Source organism: Dromiciops gliroides, chromosome 2, assembly GCF_019393635.1.
Source record: "Dromiciops gliroides isolate mDroGli1 chromosome 2, mDroGli1.pri, whole genome shotgun sequence".
NCBI classification, from domain to species: Eukaryota; Metazoa; Chordata; class Mammalia; order Microbiotheria; family Microbiotheriidae; genus Dromiciops; species Dromiciops gliroides.
The window spans coordinates 152,021,002-152,043,040 of NC_057862.1; the positions used below are offsets into that span (position 1 = coordinate 152,021,002).

The following is a 22,039-nucleotide window of genomic DNA, read 5'->3' on the forward strand; positions in this document are numbered from 1 at the left end:
ATTGCCTCACCAAAACAAACAAAAAAAAAGCAAAGGAAGTCCTCTGGCATTTTCAGTGCTCTGTGGAGGATTTATGGAAAGATGGACAGAAATTACACAAGATAAGTAAGCATGAAAGATTTACAATCTGCAAGAAGAGAGGGGAAACCCACAATGGAAAGTCATGGAAGTGTCAATGTCTCAGAGTCAATGGCTTTGTCTGAGTGAACTGTTCCTGATTTTCAGCTACATAGATAAAGACTTATTATTGAGAGACAGGGTTGTATAGTGGGTACAATGCTGGACCTAGAATCAGGGATACCTACTTTCAAGTCCTCTTTCTGATACTTTCTTGCTCTGTAACTATGGATAATAATTCACTTACCTTCCCGGAGGTGCAAGCAGTCTTCTCAGTTAGAGATGAGTTTTGATCTTTGTTCATGGGAAAAATTTCCACACTGGGAGTTCCTCACTATGTGTGTGCCCACACACTGAATCCTCAAGTAATGTTGTAATTTGCTGTTATAACATAGCACTATTGATATCCTTCGCTTAAGTGATGTTGACATGGGGTGACCTTGAAAGCTATGCCAAGAGAGCTTAAATTCTGGACACCATGGTATAGTATATGAATATTTATTTTGAGATATAGATATAGATATTGAATTTGAGATATAAATATGGTATAGAATGAATAGTCAATTTGAGATAAGAAAACCTGAGTTACTACCTGTATGACTTTAGACGAGTTACCCTCTCTAAACTTCAGTTTCTCCATATGTAAAATAAGGTTGTTGAATTAGATGACCTTTAAGGTATAGGCTTAGAGATAGACTATTTGTCACCCAAGGAACAGCCTACGTAAGAGGCACACTACTAAAAGGTTGGCCACTGGGTATTGAATATTTTTGTCCAAAGCAATTTAAGAAAACAGTCACTTAAAATGCAAAGCAGTTGCAAATTTGTGTTGAAAGAAGTACACTCACACGAAATCATGTTTTTTTTAATTATCACTAATATTTATTAATATTTTTATAATTGTATAATTATTAGTATCATATTTCTAACTTTAAAAGATACTAAAGCTTAGTGTATTGAAAAAAATAGAGGAAAAGACACCAACATGCAGTGTCCAGTTATACAGAAGCTACTAGAAAATATAAGCAACATGTTTATTTAATTTTCTAAAAGGTGCTATACCACTTCAAAGAAACTTGGAATACTGAATCTGCCTAGTTGAATGGTTGTCTAGTGTTAATTTTTAGAATATTATGTAATATCAATGGTTGGCAGCTGACAAACCAGCTATCCAGTTGAAATTTACTGCCATAGTAAAATCTAGTTATTTGGCATTCTTTCAACTGGAAATCCCTATTAACCAGTGCTTTGGAATTTCAGTTACAAATAATTGACATTACATAAAATAATTGACATTCATAATAAAAACCCTGAGGCTGCTGCATCTTGAATCATCAAAAATTAAAATATATTGTAGATGGTTCTACTGTTAAGTATATTTTATTACATCTTATGTCTTTCAAAATTGGTAATCAATGTGTGTAAATATAGTACATTTATATTAGAACATTCTATTCCTAAACCAAATAAGAGTGTCTGTTGTATTTTCCATTTCTAGGTTAGAATTAGTAAATATTTTCTATAAAGCAATACCAAACATGGAATAAAATCACATTAGGAAAGAGTTATTAAAAATGGCTCAGGAATTCCACAATGATTAGCTGCTGTGGAAAAACTGTCCTTATTAAAAGGCACGTGTCTGAGTCCTCCAAGCATGGCACCTACTGACTGTGGATAAAAACAAAGGAAATGAACAATGAGGAAGTCTGTTAGGCCAGATCAGACATTATAGCAAACATTGCAGCTTAACTTCAAAACATGCATGCCACTAATGAGGTGATAGCCCTGCATATTAATAAACCTAAAGCTCTAGTCATAACCATCATTACCCACATCAAACATAAATACAAGATTAACACCTATACCATTTCTTTGGAAGATGTGAGAATGCCCTGACAGTAACTGCTCTCTCTTTCCCTGAGGAGAAAAAATAGAAATGGAAGGGTAATGAGAATGGAACTTAGATTAAAAAAAATAAAATTGGCAATCAAGCTGGGGTAGCCTTACACAGATGTCGGAGTTTGTAGAAAGAACATACCAAGATACTTGGTGTTCAAGGAAAATTTTTCTACATGTGGACCTAATTTGTATAACTTATTTTTTTTCTAATATAAGAGCTTTCATATATTTTTGAGAAATGTGGCTGTTAGCTAAAGTGTAAACCAAACAGATTTCTATTTAGAAAAGGATAGACTTATGATTTTAGCATGTCTTTGTATTAAGAATTCCATGGCCCAGCCTTATCTTGCCTCTTCATAAATCTAGCTTCCATTTAGAATAATCATAAATGCCAAAAAACCAATAACACTATTTTAGTGTATTGGAAATGCTTCAATACTTCATTGCTTCATAACTGCAAAAAAAAGGTCAAGGGAAACCTAGTCTCCTGGGGAATTTGAAAGAAGTCCTGCTTTACAAAAAAAAAAAAAAAGATGCAATCAAGGTTTCACCTCATACCCATCAAATAAACAAAAATAAAAAGGCCAGAGTAGATAATGTTAGAGGAGCTGTGGAAAAGCAAGCATATCAGTACTGCTGGGGGAGCTGCTCATTGGTCTAACTGTTGCGGGAAATAATTTTCAGTTATTCAGGAAGAGTCGCTAAATTGTTAATATTCTTTGACCTAGAGATCTCATTATTGAGTCACTATTGGTCACAGAATGCAGGAAGGTCCCATACATACCAAATATTCACAACAGCACTTTTTTTATTGCAGCCGCAGAAAACAATAGCAACAATAACTAAACAAAAAACCTCCTAGTGAGATTCTGGATCAGAGAATGTTAATAGTTTAGTGATATTTCTTGAATTACAAATTATTTTCCACAATGGTAAAACGAATGAGCAGTAACACCAATAGGGTATTAATCTGCCTGCCTTTCCACAGCCCCTAAAAACAAAGTAGGTACTCATCAACTAGGGGATAGAAAAATAAATTGTGATATATAAACGGAATTAAACTGAATTTTGAGAATCGTGGGAAGACATTAATTGATACAGAATGAAGAAAACAGAACCAGGAAAACAGAATACACAGTAATTTTAATAATGTAAATAAAAATAACACTAAAAAGCAACTGAACTGTGATTAATTGGAATGACCAGTCTTGGTCCAGGAGAACCATTGATGAAACACATTTCCCTCCTTTCAATGGAATTGGGGAAAAGAGGGAGGAGCTGATAGCTCAGAATTTTGCATTCACTGTCAGATATGGTTCCCATTGTATAAAGAAAAACAGTTAAATCAAAAGGATGTTTCTGAGGGAGGGGTATATCAGGAAATGACTGGTTTAAAAAAGCAAAAAACAAGGGGCAGCTAGGTGACACAATGGAAAGCACTAGCCCTGGATTCAGGAGGACCTGAGTTCAAATCCAGCCTCAGACACTTGACGCTTACTAGCTGTGTGACTCTTGGGCAAGTCACTTAACCCTCATTGCCCTGCAAAAAAACTAAACCAAACCAAAACAAAAAACAAGATATCAGTTACTTTAAAGAAAAGAACACAATCCACTATTCTTTCTGAGGGTTTTCATTCACTCATGACCCCTATGACAGGCCTTCAGATACTTAAAGACAGCTATCATGCTAAGTCTTTCTTTTCTCTAGGGTGAAAATGGCATGACCTCAAAACTCTTCACTATCCTGCTTACTCTCTTTTGGGGTAAGTTGGTAAGTTCCAGCTTACCACTGCAGACCTGAACAGATTATTCCAGATGTGGTCTGTCCAGGGTTGAGTTCTGTTGGACAATTATTACCTTATTTCTAGACAAGATTGCATATCACACATTTGACTCATTGAGGTTATAGTCTACTAAGACCTCCAGATCTTTATTTAGGGAAGCTGATACCTAGGCATGCTTTTCCATCTTGTACTTTGAAGCTGATCTTCTTGAATCCAAGAATAAAACTTACCATGTATCTTTATTAAATTTTGCCTTATCAAATTCAGTATATTTTAACTTCTCAAGTTCTTTTGGAATAGTAACTTGGTCATCTCATATATTACCTATCCCTCTCAGCTTTGTGTTATATTTGGTAAATATGCCATGTATGTCATTATCCAAGTTGTTGACAGAAACATTGAACAGCACAAGTCGAAGCACAGATGTGTTTGACATTCCATTAAAGATACCCTTCCAGGTTGCCATTAAATCATTAAAGACTACTCTTTGGGTTTAACCATTCAACCATTTATGAATTCACCTAATTGTAATTTAGCCCATATTTCTCCATCTTTTCCATTAGAAGAGCAAATGCTCTATTAAAACCTAGGTCTCCTAACAATGTGAAAATAAAATAAAATTTGATTATCTGGCATGAACTGTTTTCCCCCCAGCATTTAAGTTACTGTATTTTTAAAAAGGGAAGAGAAGCACAGATTTGGGGTGGTAGGGAGGAAGTTGCAGCCTCTATTGGTAATAAAGCTCTAGGTTCATTTCATCGTGGACCTTATAATCTCCCAGGATCATGTGGTTCTTGAAGATTGTGTACCATTTCTTGCCTTTAATTTTCACAGCCCTCTCTGTCTCTCTATGCTAATCTAGGCTGGAAAAATGACTCATTGTGAGTTTTTCTTGAATTTCTTAGTCAGGTCTTTGTCTAGTGCATTTTCTAGATCTTACTAAAAGGAGGGATAGTGGAGAAGACCTTAGCTCTACTTCTGCCTGCTATTCTGCTATCTTGATTCCTCCCACTCTATCTTTATCCACATTTAAAAAAAAAAAAAACTTAAAAATTTTTTTTGGTGGAGCAATGAGGGTCACACAGCTAGTAAGTGTCAAGTGTCTGAGGTCAGATTTGAACTCAGATCCTCCTGAATCCAGGACCGGTGCTTTATCCACTGCACCACCTAGCTGCCTATCCACATTGTTAGATGGGAAAAGAGTTGAGAGAGATTAAGTGGAATTGCCTTGGGTCACCCAATTACTGAGTTTTGAGACAGGATTTGAACTCTGGTTTCCATCCTTAATAGTAGTGAAATTTAGCAGGTCTAGAGTGGTCACTCTCCTCACTCATTTAGCACCCTGACAGCTAGATCTAGTCTCTTACTAAGCTTTTACCCCGTCTTAACAACTGCCTTTCCTTTTCTTTGAGTCTTCCTTCAACTCCTCCTTCTCAGGTCCTTCACTTTCTGCTATTCCTCTTTTTCCTCATGTCCTTCTTCAGCTATTGCCCTTCTCCTTTAGCTTGAGTCCTCCTCCTCCTCTAGCTTCTGAAGTTCTCCCACATTTGTTGTTCAGGTTCAGCTGTGTCTGACTATTCGTCATCCCATTTGGGGTTTTCTTTGCAAAGATACTAGAGTGGTTTGCCATTTCCTTCCCCAGCTCATTTTATAGATGAGGTAACAGGTAAACAGAGTTAAGTGACTTACCCAAGGTCACACAGCTAGTAAGTGTCTGAGGCCAGATCTGACTCAGCCTTCCTGCCCTCTCCCACCTTTCCCCATCCCTAAATTCAATCTCTGGCCTTTGTCACGATTCTAGGGCCTTCCAAATCGCCTTCACAATTCCTTCTACGTTTCTTTCTTCAGTGCAAAACCTTTTATCCCTTCTCCCATGTAAGAAATCTAATATATAAAAATTCAGACTTATAGTAAACAATATTTTAGGAATGATTATTTGCTTTACCAAAAAAACCCCAACCAAACAAAAAAAAGGTGCAACAAATTCACATTCTTATAAATAGAAAGTTCACTGTATGCATTTTAAACAATTAGCTTTATAGAAATTCAATTTATGCACAACTTTCAAGACCACAGCTAAAAGCTAAAAACACCTGTGTAGCTGTTATTTGATCTTTGACTTCCTAAACATTGTAACTTATTTGAATGCTTTCTGAGGCATGGGATGATTTTTAAGAATCAAAGAAACAGATAATTGTATAAGTTATCACATCTTAAAGGAATCATCAAAAAGCGGGTAATTGGGGCAGCTAGATGGCGAAGTGGATAGAGCACCGACCCTGGAATCAGGAGTACCTGAGTTCAAATCTGGCCTCAAACACTTAACACTTACTAGCTATGTGACCCTGGGCAAGTCACTTAACCCCAATTGCCTCATTTAAAAAAAAAGTGGGTACTCTAATAACACAGTAATCAGAATTTTTAGTAATTCCCTTTCTTGACCTCTTGACACAAAATCATTGTCCAGAATACTTTTCTACAAACAGCAGAGCTGCTTAAACAAACATATCAAAGGAAACCTTGTTCCTAGTGTTTCAGGGGAAAAACAAAAACAAAAACAAAAAAACCCAACATTTATTTAAAACAAGTACTTCTTATGGGAGCATAATGACCCTTTTTGGCTCTTGTTTGAAAGCCCTTTAAATATTGTCTTCTAAACACAAATATTAATCACATACCAGTGCTGCAGTAGATCATAATTCATGAACATTTGTGTTTTTGAAAAAAAAAAAAAAAGACAGCCCATTAGCTGAGGTAAACAAACTAGTTTAATGACTCTGGGTTGTTGGTTTTTCCCCAGCTCTAACTACAGGAATGAATGTCTGGGAATTAAGGTTCCTCCCCCACATTGGTCATTCCCTTTGCCTCAGGAGATCTCTGGGGATTTCTGTGTTTATCATAATGATTCTTAAAAGAAGAGACAAGCATCTTATCACTTTAAAATTGTCATTTTTAAAAGAAAATGTGATTTTTTTTCCCGTTACAGTGAGCTAATTTCTTTCAGCTAAGTGCTTTTACGGGAATGTTCTATTTAAGCAGGCAAAGTTATATGGGATTTTTTTCCCATGCCAGGGATGAGCTGACATAATCACTACGAGGGAGCTGTTGGCCCCAGGACCATCTCAAGGGAAGCCATACTGCCCTTCTCATTGCTCTCATCTTTATAGCAATGAAATTAGGTTAAAATTAATATCAAGGGAAAAAAGACGGGCCAGTTAGGTGGTACAGTGGATAAAACACTGGCCCTGGATTCAGGAGGACCTGAGTTCAAATTTGGCCTCAGACACTTGACACTTACTAGCTGTCTGACCCTGAGCAAGTCACTTAACCCTCATTGCCCCACCAAAAAAAAAAAAAAAGAATATCAAGGACTACATTGGAGCAGAAAGAAGTAAGCATGCAGCCTGTGGAAAGGGGCAATGCCACCTACTTTGCCTTTGAGAAATCACCCCCAAGGAATAACTCTTCTTAGGGATGAAGCTGAAATAACTTGAATTTGGAGTTCAAGTACTATACAAAGGAGAGTGAAGTTCTCTGCCCTCCAGCATTTATGAGGATATTACTTTGAGTAGAGGACTGAAAAGAGGTGCTCAGCAAAATTGTACTTGGGATTTTTATTTTAGACTTTGATCACTAGTTAGGGAACAAGCAATAGTGGGGGGAGGGAGGCAGTTGGACAGAATTAACATTTTGTCCAGCTGCTCATGACTCCATTTGGGGTTTTCTTGTCAAAGATACTGGAGTGATTTGCCATTTCCTTCTCCAGCTCCCTTGACAGATGAGGAAACTGAGGCAAACAGGGTGAAGTGACTTGCCCAGGGTCACAAGTTAGTGTTTGAGGCTAGATTTGAACTCAGAAAGATGAGTCATCCTGACTCTAGATGCCACACTTTATCTACTATTCCAACCTAACTGGCCCTGAATTAACATAGTAGCCTTTGAAATGTTCACTTTAATTTGAAGTCAAATCTCTTCTGTCCCTCTTCCTGATTTAAAGCTTCTGGGAGATGTGCAATCCTCTGATAATGCTGCCTTGAGGCAGAATGGATGAAGGAATTCTGGCAGCCTGATGACCTCTCCTGATCTGTCTTTTTTCTCTATGGGCATGACTTTGGCTAATTAAATTGGGAAAGAAGAAGTCTTCTTTTTTGATGGAAGGAGAAAGACCATATTATCCCAGAAAGGTACTGAATTTAGAGCATAGAGAGCTGAGTTCAAATCCCAGTTGTACTACTTAACCTGCATGACCCTCTTTGGTCCTAAATTTCACAAAATAAGAGGGTAGGAGTAGGTGATATATAAAATCCCTTTCTACTGTGAATCCTACGATCTTATCACTTCTTGCTAGTCAAGGGACTGTAATGGGAGGCACTTGGAACCATGAACTTTAGAAAGTGGTTGATGTGTCAAGGCTGCTTCTTATGAGTAGCTCTGGAAGGGAAAGGGAGACAGAAGATACTGCTTGGACCAATCGTAGGAAATCTAAATATTGCCCTTACCTGCTTTTCTTCCACTTCTCTCAAAAGATGAGACACCTCTATCTGAAAGCTAAGCTTATTATTTTAGACAAAACTCATCTCCTCCTTCCAAAGAGTAGTTCGCAAGAATTGATGTTTTCTATTATGCATTCCCATTAACTAATGTGTGAGATGCCTTTTTCAGAGCCATAGGTAGGATTGGACTAATAGCAAGAAACTATGCAGTTGCCTAATAAAGTAAGCTAGCATGAACTTTTCTCCACTTGTAAAACCCAACTCCATGCCTTATTTGGTCCAAGCATTCAGTGACAATACACAGAGCATCACCAACTCCTTTCTTCTAAAAACCCTGCTCCCCAAGAAGGTTCACTAAAAACCATGAGAATTTACCCATTCCATTAGGGGATACTTGTCCAGCCCAAGATCCAGGTCCCATCTATTTTTTTCTCTTGAGGCTTGATCCTTAGGAAAAATAGCAGAGCTTTCCTTGTTATCCAGCCTGTGTGGAGGTGCTGCTCAGTCAGAAGTTAAAATAGCCTTGATTGAAAAGAATTCAAGATAATTTTCAGTATTCCTGATTTTTACATTAGATCATAGAATTTGAAGACCTTTGAGCTGACCTAATCTAATCTATTCATTTTACCAATGAGTAAAATCAAGCCCAGAGAGACAAAGTGATTTGTCTATAATCACATAACTGAAACTAGAGTGCAGGTCTCCTAATTCCTCATCCAATGGTCTTTGTCCCTATTCCTGTTCTGTGAAGGGAACAAGAGAAGAAGGGAGGATGAGACTTTTAGGCCTTTTTTACAATTCCTTCCAGCCCTGTAAGCTTTGCATGTCACGCCTCTCTTTCATGGGCTCAACAGTAGAACAGTATTGCCCCTATACTAAACTGACATCATAAGCTGCTCAAGACAGCAAATGTCATTTAGAATTTTTAATTACGCTGCTTATTTTTATTTAAGGCACTTAAAAGAATAGTTGGCTGACCTGCTCTTTATTATGTGATAGAATGATTAGAATAACTTTTATATTGCGTTGTGATTTTCCTTTAAGTGCATTCCTGTTGTGCATGGATGAATTTGTAATGTAAAATGTCAGCATATTCTATATTTAATTGTACCTGCTGTTTTACTTCATTAGAATGCAGTCCCTGAGAAATAACTAGATAGATATATTGGTTGGTGTCTTTTCATAAGACAATTACCCATAATGAAGAGGGCTGATGAAGGGCTCTGGCCGTCTTACTGCTGTTTGTGGTCACTAGGAGGGGAGACCTGCTGGTGTTTCCTTCCTCTCTAGTTAAACTGAGAATGGCTTCCTAGCCACAGAACTGTTAGTGTGCATGTTTTTATTGATCTTTCAGAAGAAAAAAGTCAAGGAAAAGAAGCTTTAGTTTTCATCCACTGTCATCTCACAGCAAAGCCAGACCATTCTCTGAAACTAAGTTGGGGTTTTTTTGTTTTTTAGATATCTATCCTACCTACTTCCCAGAGAACTCAGAGGATCTCCGAGGTTAAAGCCATGGTGTAAAATAAGACATTGAGGGATAAAACGGGGATCACTTAAAAGAAGCACACATCATAGATGGTACCAGACACCTGAATGTTCAGATTAAGATACTCAATAGGGAATTTGGCCCTGAGCTGTATGACTGTTTAGGGAAGAAGAGAAACAAGTTTGTTCTGTTGTTTTCATTTTCTGAGAAAAGAGAGCAAACAGATTCAACTACACTGGCAAAATTTTTGCTGGAGCTAAATTCAAACAGGAATTTGTTTTATGGGTCCTGTGTCAAGGACATTCATTAACAAAGTAGACAATGCCTTCAACTATAGTTTCATAAAAAACGTTTATGTATCTGTTTTTAAACCCATTGGCAACAAGCCAAAATGTGACTCCAGGGATAGCCACCCACTTTGACCCTCATTTGTGTCAGTAGCAGGGGCTGGCTAGTGGGCGGTGCTGCCTTTTGTGAAGTGTTAGAGAAATCCGAGTCTCTTTCAAATGCTAGCTTTTATTAGTGAGCTTCAGCTTGATCCCGTTTATGTGGATTTTTAATGGTTAATTGGTGTAATTCAAATAAAAATACAGCTTCCATCATGAGACCATTAAGTGTGAAAATTTGGGTTGTATTTACATGATGCCAATTTCACAGTCAGTTTGGTCAGTGCAGTGAAAAGGATCTGTCAGTCCAGCCATAACCTTCATCAAGCCAGTTATTGGGTATTATTTGGACCAACAATCAGATTGGTTCACTTTATGAATTTTTCATTTTCAAACTAGTTATTTTGGTGGTGTATAGATAGATATAGGCTTCGGTATCTTGGAGAAAGAACCTTAAAATCCTTTTTTTTTTTAACTATTGTCTTGAATCAATCAGACTGTCTACTCTATAGCAGTGTTTTGATGTGTCCATTTTCTCTTGGCATAAAGTATATGATAATATGATCTCATAGAAAGAGCACTGAATTGGGAGTCATTATTGGCCTAGAGCTCTAAGGGACTTCAGGGGCCATCTAGTCTTAGGACCTGGGTTCAGATACCTCTCCTGCTACTTGCATGTGCTACCTGTGGGGTTTGGGGCAAATCATTTTCCATCCCTGGGTCTGAGCTTTCTCATCTGTAGAAACGAGTGGTTTAAATTTGATCGGAGTTCTTAATTTGGAGTCTATGAATCTGTGATTTAAAATAAATTTTGTTAGCTACTTCAATATCATTGGTTTCCTTTGTATTTTATTTTATGCATTTAAAAACATTCTGAACAGTCCATGACACACACACAAAAAGGTTAAGAACCCTTGTATTACATTATTTCTAAGGGCCCTTCCAGCTATAAAAATCTATAATTCTATTTAAGTTAGGGGGTAATAATTAGGGTCATAATTAAAGAGTCCTGCTTTATTTGAGACAAAAAAGAAAAGTTACCACAATAACCAAAAGAAAGTAGCAAGAAAAAATGAATGAAAAAGATAATAGGCTTCTTCGGGCTGCTTTCCATTCAGTTATTACCAAACAAACTACTCTAAAAAACCACCTGCTATTATTGTCTTCAGAATGACACAAGACCCTGTTTGTCAAAGCTTCTTTCTCAGGCTCTTCCTTCTCTCCCTCCCAGATATTTTTCTGATAATCTTCTAAGCATTGCAAATTATTGGCCAGAACTGCCTCAAACCACCTGTTATCTGCTTGCACTGTCACTGCTGTAACTCAAAGATTCATTATACCATTCATCACTGAAAAGCTCAGCTTACTGTGAAATCTCACTGAAGGAGTGGGAAAATATTGTGACACAAGGCAAGTGTTATGATTGGGTAATTGTTGACTCTTCAGCGATCCCAGCTGAATAGCTCTTGTCATTTAGGAGAAATCTTTAAAAGCCTGTATTCAGGTGGAACACTTAGGCTGAACTACAGCTTCACTTAACACCTGCCCCTGTCAGATTCCTCCTGCCTTCCAAGGACATTGTGAGGGTATGACCAAGCTAGGGGAACCTCTTCTGCCTTTTTTTTTTTTAAGAAACCGTATCTACTTAGATTATCATAGCTTGGTAAGGAACAAGAAGGGCGGTTATTTTTGAATTGCAATGGGTTATTCTTTTCACTCTATCATGAGCTCATTTTTCCCAGTCATTCTCTAAGGTCCAGTTCAAATGGTACTTCCTTTATGTAGCCTTCTCTGTTCCAGGGAGGAATGATCCATTTGTACTTATGTATTTTTCTATCTTACCCTGTATTATGCTGATTTACTTGTGTTGTTTAATATTCTACTCTATTAAGTGGCAAGCCCACTAAGGGCAGGACAATGTCTTATTCCTCTTTGTGTCCCTTTCAGCACCTACAACATGGTCTTTCATGTTGTAGGCCCTCCTAATAAATGTTTGAGATGAATGGAATGGAATATTCCTAGTCAGCCAATCAATTGCTTGGCTTTGACAGTTTAACAGTGAGCCATTTAAGCCAATGTCTAATTTGAAATGGTGTGATTCTGTAGATAAGACCTTAACAAGTATTTAGTCTAACCTTTATTTTACATATATAGACTGAGACCCAGAAAAGTTCAGGGGCTTATACAGGATTCCAATTAGTGGCAGAACCAGGGCTGAAAGTCAGCTCTCATAACTCTCCCACTATCCCACAGTAACAAAGAACATATAACTAAACCTCAGAGCCTCAAAGGAAGAGAACACCAAGTTGTGCTGTTTGACCTTTACCTTATATCATATTGTTGAATGTAAATAGGTATCTATATTTTGCAATCAGATTTCTTTATTTTTATAGAAAATATGTGTTTAGTTGTATTTAAAAAACACCTACGCCTGATTTCTGTCTCTTATTTTTATTTTTAAAATAAATCAGGAGTCCTCTCTAGACTGACTCAATAAAATCAATACCCACTATTGGTGTCCTTCAGTGTACCTAATTATTAAACTCTAATAATTAATGGCCTGATTAAATAAAAATGACTCTGATCTGCCCTGATAATTGCCCTTTATGATCTGTTACTTTACTGACTCATCTTCGGTGTGCCTTGTTCAGAGGAGAAAGTAATAATGTTTTTAAAGAGATAATGATACCCTCCCATTCGTTCTGTTTTCTGTGACTTGAGATTTCACTGAAATAAGAACATGACGAACTGCTTCTTAAAAAGTCCTTTTTCTGCCTCTTCTCTTGATGTTTTATTTTGTCTGGTTCAGAGTACATTCAAAACAAATCAAATGACTCCAGTGCCCCTTTCCTTCAGAGCTATTCTGGGGAGTTAGGGACTTTGCATGTTACACATGAAGACTTTGATTGGGTCTTGAAGCAATAGTTCAGCAGCTTTATATGAGGTTAGTTGATAGCCCTGACATAAAGGTAAAATATTTTATCCAGGAAGTGAAACTTAAATTGATGCTTCTACCCTCATTCTAACATATTAGAAGATTAAAATTGTACTACATTATACTGTGGGAATTTAAACTGAGAGTATGGGAAGGTAAAAAAAAGAAAAGAAAAATACACATATATACATAGTCCTCACTTGGGCTTTATTATCTGGAAATGTGCACATTGTATTTCGGCAAATAATAGATGGAAGATAATCATATTTTTTCTCATTCCAGAAAGTATTGAGGGGCAGCTAGGTGGCGCAGTGGATAATGCACCAGCCCTGGATTCAGGAGGACCTGAGTTCAATTCCAGCCTCAGACACTTGACACTTACTAGCTGTGTGACCCTGGGCAAGTCACTTAACCCTCATTTCCCTGCCCCCCAAAAAACAAACAAAAAACCAAAAAAAAAAACCCACAGAAAGTACTGGGGAAAAAAAGTCTAATTTGAAGAAAGATGCAAATTATTCCTCAAGCAAGCATTAATCTGGTATGACTAGTTCTATGCTTATTTACCAATCCATTGAGTAGGGTGCACAAGCTCAATTAACTTCTTGCAGGTATCAAAATTAAACCTCTCCCAAATAAAGCTTGTTTGGAAGTGGAGGAAGGAGGATCTATGCGCCTGCTTGTACATGCTAAATTGTCTTTTATGGTTCTGCTTTAATTGTACGTTTAGGAGGAAGCCCAGGTTATAGAGCTGGCTTTGACACTGACAGTAAAGTGACCATACTTCTCTATAAAACTTGATTTCTTCATTTGTAAAACAAAGAGTTTGATCTTGATGGTTCCTTGCAGCTTCAAGTGCTAGGATTTTCTGAAAGCCTTTTCATCCCCATAATATTTTGACTCAAATACAGTTTAAACTGTTATGGCTCCAACTGAAACAACTATAATATGTTGATATAAGTACAATAAAAACCCATTTTTAGCACGGTTTATTCATCGAAGCAATATTTATACACCACCTACTCTGTCCTGCAGGGGATAAAGAATATTACATGGTAATAGATTATAGGATCCTAGATTTATAACTGGAAGTGACCTTTGAATTACATTTTGTCCACCCTCCTCAATTTAGAGATGAAAAACCGAGGCTGAGAGAGATGAGGCAAGGTCACTTGCCTAATGTCACACATTTAGTGAGTGGCAGAAGTGGGATTTTAAGCTAGGTCCTCTTTTTCTAAATCTAGTATTCTTTTCCTTTGCAGATTTAGATGTTGTGTTGTTGTTCAGCCATTTTCAGTCGTGTTTGACTCTTCATGACCCCATTTGGATTAGTATTTGGGGTTGGGTTTGTTTGTTTGTTTGTTTGTTTTTTCAAAGATGCTGAAATGGCTTGCCATTTCCTTCTCCAGTTAATTTTATGAGATGAGGAAACAGGGAAATAGGGTTAAGTGACTTGCTCAGGGTCACACATCTAGTAAGTGTCTGCAGCTGGATTTGAACTCAGATTTTCCTGATTCCAAGCCCACCCTCTATCCACTATACTTCCTAGCTGCCCCTGATTTAGGTATACTACATGTCAAAATCTACCCTCTCCTAAGTTTCCCCAAATGAAGCGATTGCAGAAAATATAAGCCTGGTGAAGCATAGTTAGTTAAAAGGTGGATGGTAATTTGAATCTCACTGATAGCATTTTATTCTTTAATCAGAATTATTTAAGTTACTCTGACTTAAATTTTTTTTTGACAAATTTTTAACACTTTGTGACCACTTTATTCAAAGCTTTGTAGTAAAGGTTAATTAAAATGTGTTCTTTGAAAAATGTTGGTGCAATACCGGTCTAAATGTTTCAGTGTACCACTTTTGTCATCGATAGGCTTATTGTAGATGGTGTAATTGAAACAAAACAAATTGCTAAGAATAGCTCATACCAGTTGTAGACAAAAGATTGGATTGGAACTGGCAGAGATCACTTTTAGGTACTGGGCCAAGGAGGGATAAGTGGTAGGAAAGGCATCTGACCATCCGACATGAGCCTCATAAGGAGAGATTTTAATAGGTGCAACTGTGGAAGGAGCACATTGCAGACAGGAGAGAGTAGAGTGAGGTGGGGTGAGAATCTACACAAACCCAGAGCTAAAAAAGACTGACCTTAACTTTGATACTTTAGTAGAACACTTGGGGTGGGATTGGGGGTTGGGGTTGTTTGTTTTTTCTCTTTATAAAATATATGGGAAAGGAATGAAAGCAGTGAGGAATCTACTATATTTTTAGAATTCTTTTATGTTAAAATTGTGTTTTATAAGATCCAGGGGAAAGTGTGTAGCTACTTTCAGAATTCAGATATAGTTAGTTTCAGAAAAAAGGCCAGAGTATAATCAATCAATTCATATTTTTGGCAAGTACCATATGTGCAAGGTAAGCTTCTTTAAGAAAACACTGAGAAATACATGACAGTTACTGCTCTCAAGAAGCTGACTCTAGTTAAAGGAAGAAGACATGACCATATAGAAAGAAAAATCATTCAAGACAGTACACAAGGGCCAAGTACATGTTACTGATAGAAAGTACTGGAGAAGTTCAGGTGAGAAAGAGGTTACCAACGACTGGGATGGACAGGAAAGTTTCTATGAAAGTAATGTGACTTGAATTACTTGAATCTTGGCAGATGTGTAGGCCTCATTCTTACAAGCAGAGAAGAGTGGTTAGAACTTTCCAAGTGGGAAGAATAACATGAGCCACGACAGGGTGACCAATAAAAAGTCATTAAAGCTTGTTTTAGGGACAATGAATAGATTGTTTTGAGTATAGCATAAGAGATGGGCAGAGATGAATAATGAAAAATAAGATTGGCTTTCTTTACATGAGGGAACAGTCATGTTTGTTGATAACTTAAGTTCATGATAAGAAAAATTTTGAAAAGGAAAAGCTTAAGTAGGTAAGTTGGGCTAATGCTCTAGCTAGGGAATTTGAATTTTATTTTGTAGGCAATGGAGAACCGATTAAGACTTTTAAGATGGGGAGAAACCGAATGAAAGGATTTTTGAAAATTTAACCTGGTGGGACTTTGTAGATTGGATTGAAATAGACAGAGACTGGAGTGAGGGGAGACTTTTATGGTGGCTTCAATTATTTTTAGTAATTTGACATACTCAAAAAGAAAAGGGCAGAGTGTGTTACTTGAAAGGAGTGTTGCCACATGGAATAAGCCCATCAAGAGGAAGTGCTTGTATGACTGTGTTTTTCTTTTTCCTTATCCATGAGAGTGAGCATGGAGGAGTTTGGACCAACCAAACCATCTTAAGAAAAGAAAAAAAAGGAAAGAAGAAGTTTCTTCTTTCTTGACACAAGATCACAGGATCATGGATTTAGGCTGGAAGGCAGTAGGATTAAGAAACTTCAGGATATTGCTCATGTTGTAATGGAAAATTTGATTTTACTTAGTTACATTCAATCCTTGAGCCAATGAAAACCAGAAAAAAAAATTGAAGTAGAATATCAGAGAACTTTGTTTACCTCTATTTATAATATTGATAATCATTTTGTGTTAGAATTTAGAAATTAACCAGCTGATGACATAATTTGAGTTTCATAGATATAAGTGTAGCTTGTACTTGTATTTTTCTTTTTGATATTCAGTTATAGGTGCTGAATTATTTAGTTTTTGCTTTCCTCTGATCCTGCTCTAGATGTGAAGCCCTCCAATATGTTGGTGAACACAAGAGGACAGGTCAAGCTGTGTGATTTTGGAGTTAGCACTCAGGTAGACCTCTTCTTCCTTTCCTCCTTCCCTCTTCTACTACTACAATTTTTTTTTTGGTCTCTCCTCCTTCCTAGAATTAAAATCACCTAGCTGCCAGACAAACAGAACCTCAGAATGCTAGCCTCGCTGGGAACACGTTATTCATTTTTAATCTCTGAGCGAGTTTTCTTCATCAGAATATGATTGTTCATTGTTTAATGACAGTAAAAACTGCTGATATTGTAATTACTACTTACGAATAGCAAACTTCATTGATATGCAGCTTTGATATGAAAGCGTTTTGGCCAGACAAAAGGGAGGGCAGAGTGGGAGCTGTGTCTGGGGAGCCCAACTGGCCCACAATAAAAATTAATATTGGGAGCAACAATGGTGGTGGGCCATTACAATGTGCAGCACAAATTTTAATTAATTTCCATTTTGGGCCTCCCCTGAGAACCTCGGTGATAGTGACCCATGAGCGTGCTGTGATGTTGATTTGAATTGCAGCCACCTTTACTCTCAGCCAAACACGAAGACCAAAGAGGAGGTCAACATTGTATTATGAGTTGTCAAAGTCTGTTATCCCTCCAGTGTATTTAGTGTTCATTTCATTCTAGTAATGCATGTGGCTTCATTCACATCTTGAGCCATCTGACTCAAAAATGAGTGTGTTCAAATTCTACTTCAAATTGACTTTTTATATCAGGCGGGTTTGGGGTACTAAAGCTATAAGCATCCTGCTTAACAGAATTGTTTAAGGTTATCTGCTATAAACTGTAATGCTGTGCTTGTTTAGAGTGGAAATAGCATTCAAAAGAAAAGAGAGATTTAATCATTTTTAATGCCTTTGTAGATAAATTTGTTCCCTTTTACATAATTTTTAGTTGATTTATAGGAATGATGATTGTAGGTTAAATGAGGAATAATTGCCCATTTTATTTCCACATTATCTTTATATTGTTCTAACAGACTGTTTTGTCTCATAGCTGGTGAATTCTATAGCCAAGACGTATGTTGGAACAAATGCTTATATGGCGGTAAGTAAACTTATGCAAAAATAACATTTAAACCAAAGTCTTTATCTTTACATACTTGGTAATATATAATTGTCAAATTCATTCCACAGCTTTGTTCTTTCAGATCATAAATTACAAAGTCAATCCACTCAGTCTAATTTTAAAAATCTTTGTAAAAGACATTAAGGATAATACAAGGGCTCCAAACCTGCCTGGCATTGTTGACTTAACTGGATTCTGTCACGTGTGAAAAAAAAATCACTAAGCAAATACAGTATTGAAGTATAATCATATAAGGAGAATTGAACTATGCCATATTGGCCATTTTGCAAGATTGCTTGTCTAATTAACCCACGTGTGCTCCCAAATTGTTAGTAAGATTGGTTGCTTTTTCCAGGAATGCAGGTAAAACAACACTAAGTTATTGGTATTGCCAGATTTTACTCATGGGTGTTCAAATCTGTAGCCTATGGGGACAACTCTTTCTAGTACCTGGACTTCTAGTTTATTCAAGTCAACCATTGGACTCATGCTAATTGGTCCCATTGAAACACTGAGCTGTTTACCAGAAAAGAAACGAAAAGACAACACTATTTTACAAACTAATACGGCCCTTTTCCCCCCTTTGACCTCTTTTCTTCCTTTTTCTCTTTTTTTTTTTTCTTTACTTTCTTTCTGTCTTCCTGTTGCTCAGGCTGGAAGTATAGCAGCCACTCATAGGCCTGATCCCAATAATGATTGTTATGGAAGCTTTACTCTCCATTTTTCCACACTGAGCCATTTTGCCTCTCCTTAAGTAGCCAGTGTCCCTCCACTCCCACCATGTTTGTGCCAGACTTAGTACAGATAACCCATTTGGCTTCAGGCCCACTGCAGCTCAGAACTCTTGAACTCAAGAAATCCATCAGCCTTAGACTCCCCCCAATAACCAGGATTACAGGCAGGCATCATTTTGCTTGACTCATTTTCCTCTTCAGAAGAACATCTTCCATTTTTTGAGCATGGAAATATATTTGTTTCAGTAAATGTACTTCCCTCTGTGTGCTTCCAAAAAGACTTCCAGTTATTGGAAATAACAGCAATTACCAATCACATCTATAACTCGGATTTGGTGCAAAAAGATTTTTCATCCCTTAAATCAAAAGATGTCCACTTTAATGGACATGGGGGTTCTTTTTTCTAAGGAAAAAAAAATCAAACTTGTACCTTATGTCAGTTCAGGCACCAGAATACAGGAAAAATAGCAACTTCTTAACTGTTGGACTTTCTTAATGTAAGAAATTAGAGGCAGCTAGATGGTGCAATGGATTAGAATACCAGGCCTAGAGTCAGGAAGACATGAATTCAAATCCAGCCTTGGACACTTACTAGCCTTATGACCCTGAGAAAGTCACTTAACCTCCATCTGCCTCAGTTTCTTCATTTGTAAAATGGATATAATAGCACCTACTTCTTAGGGTTGCAGTGAGGATAAAATGAGATTATATTTATAAAGCACTTTATAAACCCTAAAGCACTTTACAAATGGTAACTATAATTGTTATTAGAAAACTGATTTATTTGGCATTTTCTAAGCAATGAGAATATCTGTTAGCCTCAGAAACCTCCATGCCTTATTCTTAACAAGACTTAATTATCCTTCTGGTCCTACCAGGTTAGGCAAGTTTGGGGAATATGGAGGGAGAGAAGCAGCTTCAGTTGGTGGAAGAGCTCAGACTACTATGATGAGAAAAAAACCCACCTCAGAATAAATCCACTTTTCGACAGTACATCATGTGTTAGTGGTTTTAAAATGCTCTGATAATGAAATCGCATTATTCTCTGAATGTACAAATCCAGATTACAGTTGTCCTTCCCAGGTGTACATTAAAGAAATTACTTTCTTCCAAAGTGTTTATGGATGAATACAATGCTTCCATCTGTTAATTGAAAAAAGCAAGGATTAAAAATATGAAATGTTAGATCCGATTGGCAATAGTAAAATTGCTTTTCTTCTTGGATGAGTGGATTCCAGTCATAAAGTTTATAGTCAAAGCTAAGAAAACCAAGGTAACTAGGAAGTATAGCTTGATATACAAAGCCTCAGTAATTAAGTACTAGGCCTTCTTCTTTTTTTTAAGTCAGGGTCATGGATTTAAGAGGCATAAGCCTGTATCTCTGAAAGGGAAATGAACTTTATAATAGATCTTGCTCCAAGCTCCATAATAATGGAAGCCTTGTCCAGATTTGGATGTCTTCAGTTAGCCAGTATTTTCTGAGCACCGGTGACTTGCCTGACTCTGTGTTAGTCGCAATGGGGCTAGAACCTGTGATCGAGTTAGGGAGATAAACACATGTGAAACAGTTAGGGAGCAAGACTATATACAGACATAGTGACGTTCTCCACTGTGCAATACGAACACTTGTTTTCTATCCCGCAATTAGGAGTTCAGGATGGGGAAGTGGAAAGAGTGCTAGACTTGGGATTCAGAAAGGTCCTGAGTTTAGCTACCACTTCTGACACTTCTTAGCTGGTTGACAATGGCTAACTCCCCTGATGTCTCTAAGTTGTCTGGGACATTGTAGTGATGAGTCTTTCTTAGTAAAGGTTGAAGTAGATGGTTGTTAAGGCCTCTTCCAACTCAGTCTCCGATTTGAAGGGAACAGATAAAAAGCCCATTTGAACAGGGAGGTTAAGGAATTTGCCTGAAGTAAAAGAGCTATTAGTGGTTGCTCTTGTACACTACTTGCTGAAGGGTTTAAAGTAGGGCTGCTTAACCTGGCATCCATGAATGTGTTATTTTTTAAAATACCTATTTGATTACTGAATTTAAATATAATTGGCCTCCTTTCTAATCTTTTCTACTTTCTATTTATAATTTCTATATTTATCTATAATTATGAATCATTTATAATTTATATATTAACTTATTTATGCACATAGTGACATTCTTCTGAGGAGAGTCCATGGGCTTCACCAGACTGCCAAAGGAGGCCATGACACAAAACAAAGTTAAGCAATCCTGGTTTGTAAGAATAGGAAACTTCAGAAAAATAGGGGCAACTTGAAGTGAATGGGGAAGAATGGCTACAATAAACGAATAGGGAAGGGAAAAGATATTTGAGCAGGGCAGAGAATGAATGAAGAAGTCAAGGAAGTAGGACTGTGCATGGCATACGTGGAGCAACATGACATAATAAATGCTTGTTGACTTTTGAGATGGTAAAAAACAAAAACGGGAAGCTGAAGGCCAAGCTTTAAAAAGGCCTTTTTCTTCCTTTCAAAGCCTTACTTAAGCCTTGTTCTTAGTCATATCTACTCTAGTAATTCCACTGATGAGCTATACATATCTGGAAGGTACCAAGTATGAAATTGAAGGCAATAAATATGGCATAGAGCTGGTTCGTTAGACTGGGCTGTCTCATGAAATTGTAACATTTCTTGGTAAAGAAAACAGGTTTCTTGTTGGAGGATAGGACCATAGAAATTGAATTCTGAAGCTGGCTTTGCCACTGACTGACTGACTGTAAGAAAAGTATTGGTTCCTGGGGGACCTTGTTCATCATAGTAAGAGGCAGCTAAGTGGCACAGTGGCTTAAGTCCTGGGACTGGAATGAGGAAGACCTGAGTTCAAATTTGGCCTCAGACACTTACTAGTTATGTGTCCTTACGCAAGTCATTTAACCTCAGCTTGCCTCAGTTTCCTCAAGTGTAAAGTGTAGTAATTGCACGTACCTCCCAGGGTGGTTGTGAGGATCAAATGAGGTAATAAATGTAAAGTGCTTAGCGCAGTGCCTAGCACATAGTAGGTGTTATATATAAATGCTAGCTATTATTATTTTTATAGTAATTACCATATCCATTACTATAGCTATAATAGAGATATTAGAAAACCTCAGTTAACCAAAACCCAAGGATGAACAAGAGTCTATTCTTTTTATGACCTTAGGCCAGTCTCTTAAACTCTAGTCTTCAGTTTTCTCATCTGTAAAATGAGAGTCATGGTCTGTACCAAAACCTTATAGCAACACTTCCAAAGAACTTGAAGCAAAGTAGGTGCCCATTGATTGGTGAATGGCCAAACAATCTGTGGTATTTACTAATAATGGAATGTTATCATGAGTTAAGGAGTGATGAATATGAGGAATGCAACAGTGGGTTACTCCCACTATCCACTGACATCATTCTTATTTTCAGACTTTAGAAA

The 22,039-nt window shown here is 37.2% G+C and overlaps 1 protein-coding gene across 4 annotated transcripts in view; it reads left to right on the forward strand.

The window, feature by feature from the left end:
* Window positions 1–22,039, forward strand: part of MAP2K5 (mitogen-activated protein kinase kinase 5) — a 292,452-nt gene that overhangs the window by 150,553 nt on the left and 119,860 nt on the right. For all 4 annotated transcript variants that reach the window (XM_043988207.1, XM_043988206.1, XM_043988208.1 and 1 more), the window contains 2 exons: window positions 16,784–16,857; window positions 17,823–17,873. In XM_043988207.1, coding sequence (XP_043844142.1) covers window positions 16,784–16,857; window positions 17,823–17,873 — 125 coding nt within the window. The remainder of the gene's footprint in view (window positions 1–16,783; window positions 16,858–17,822; window positions 17,874–22,039) is intronic.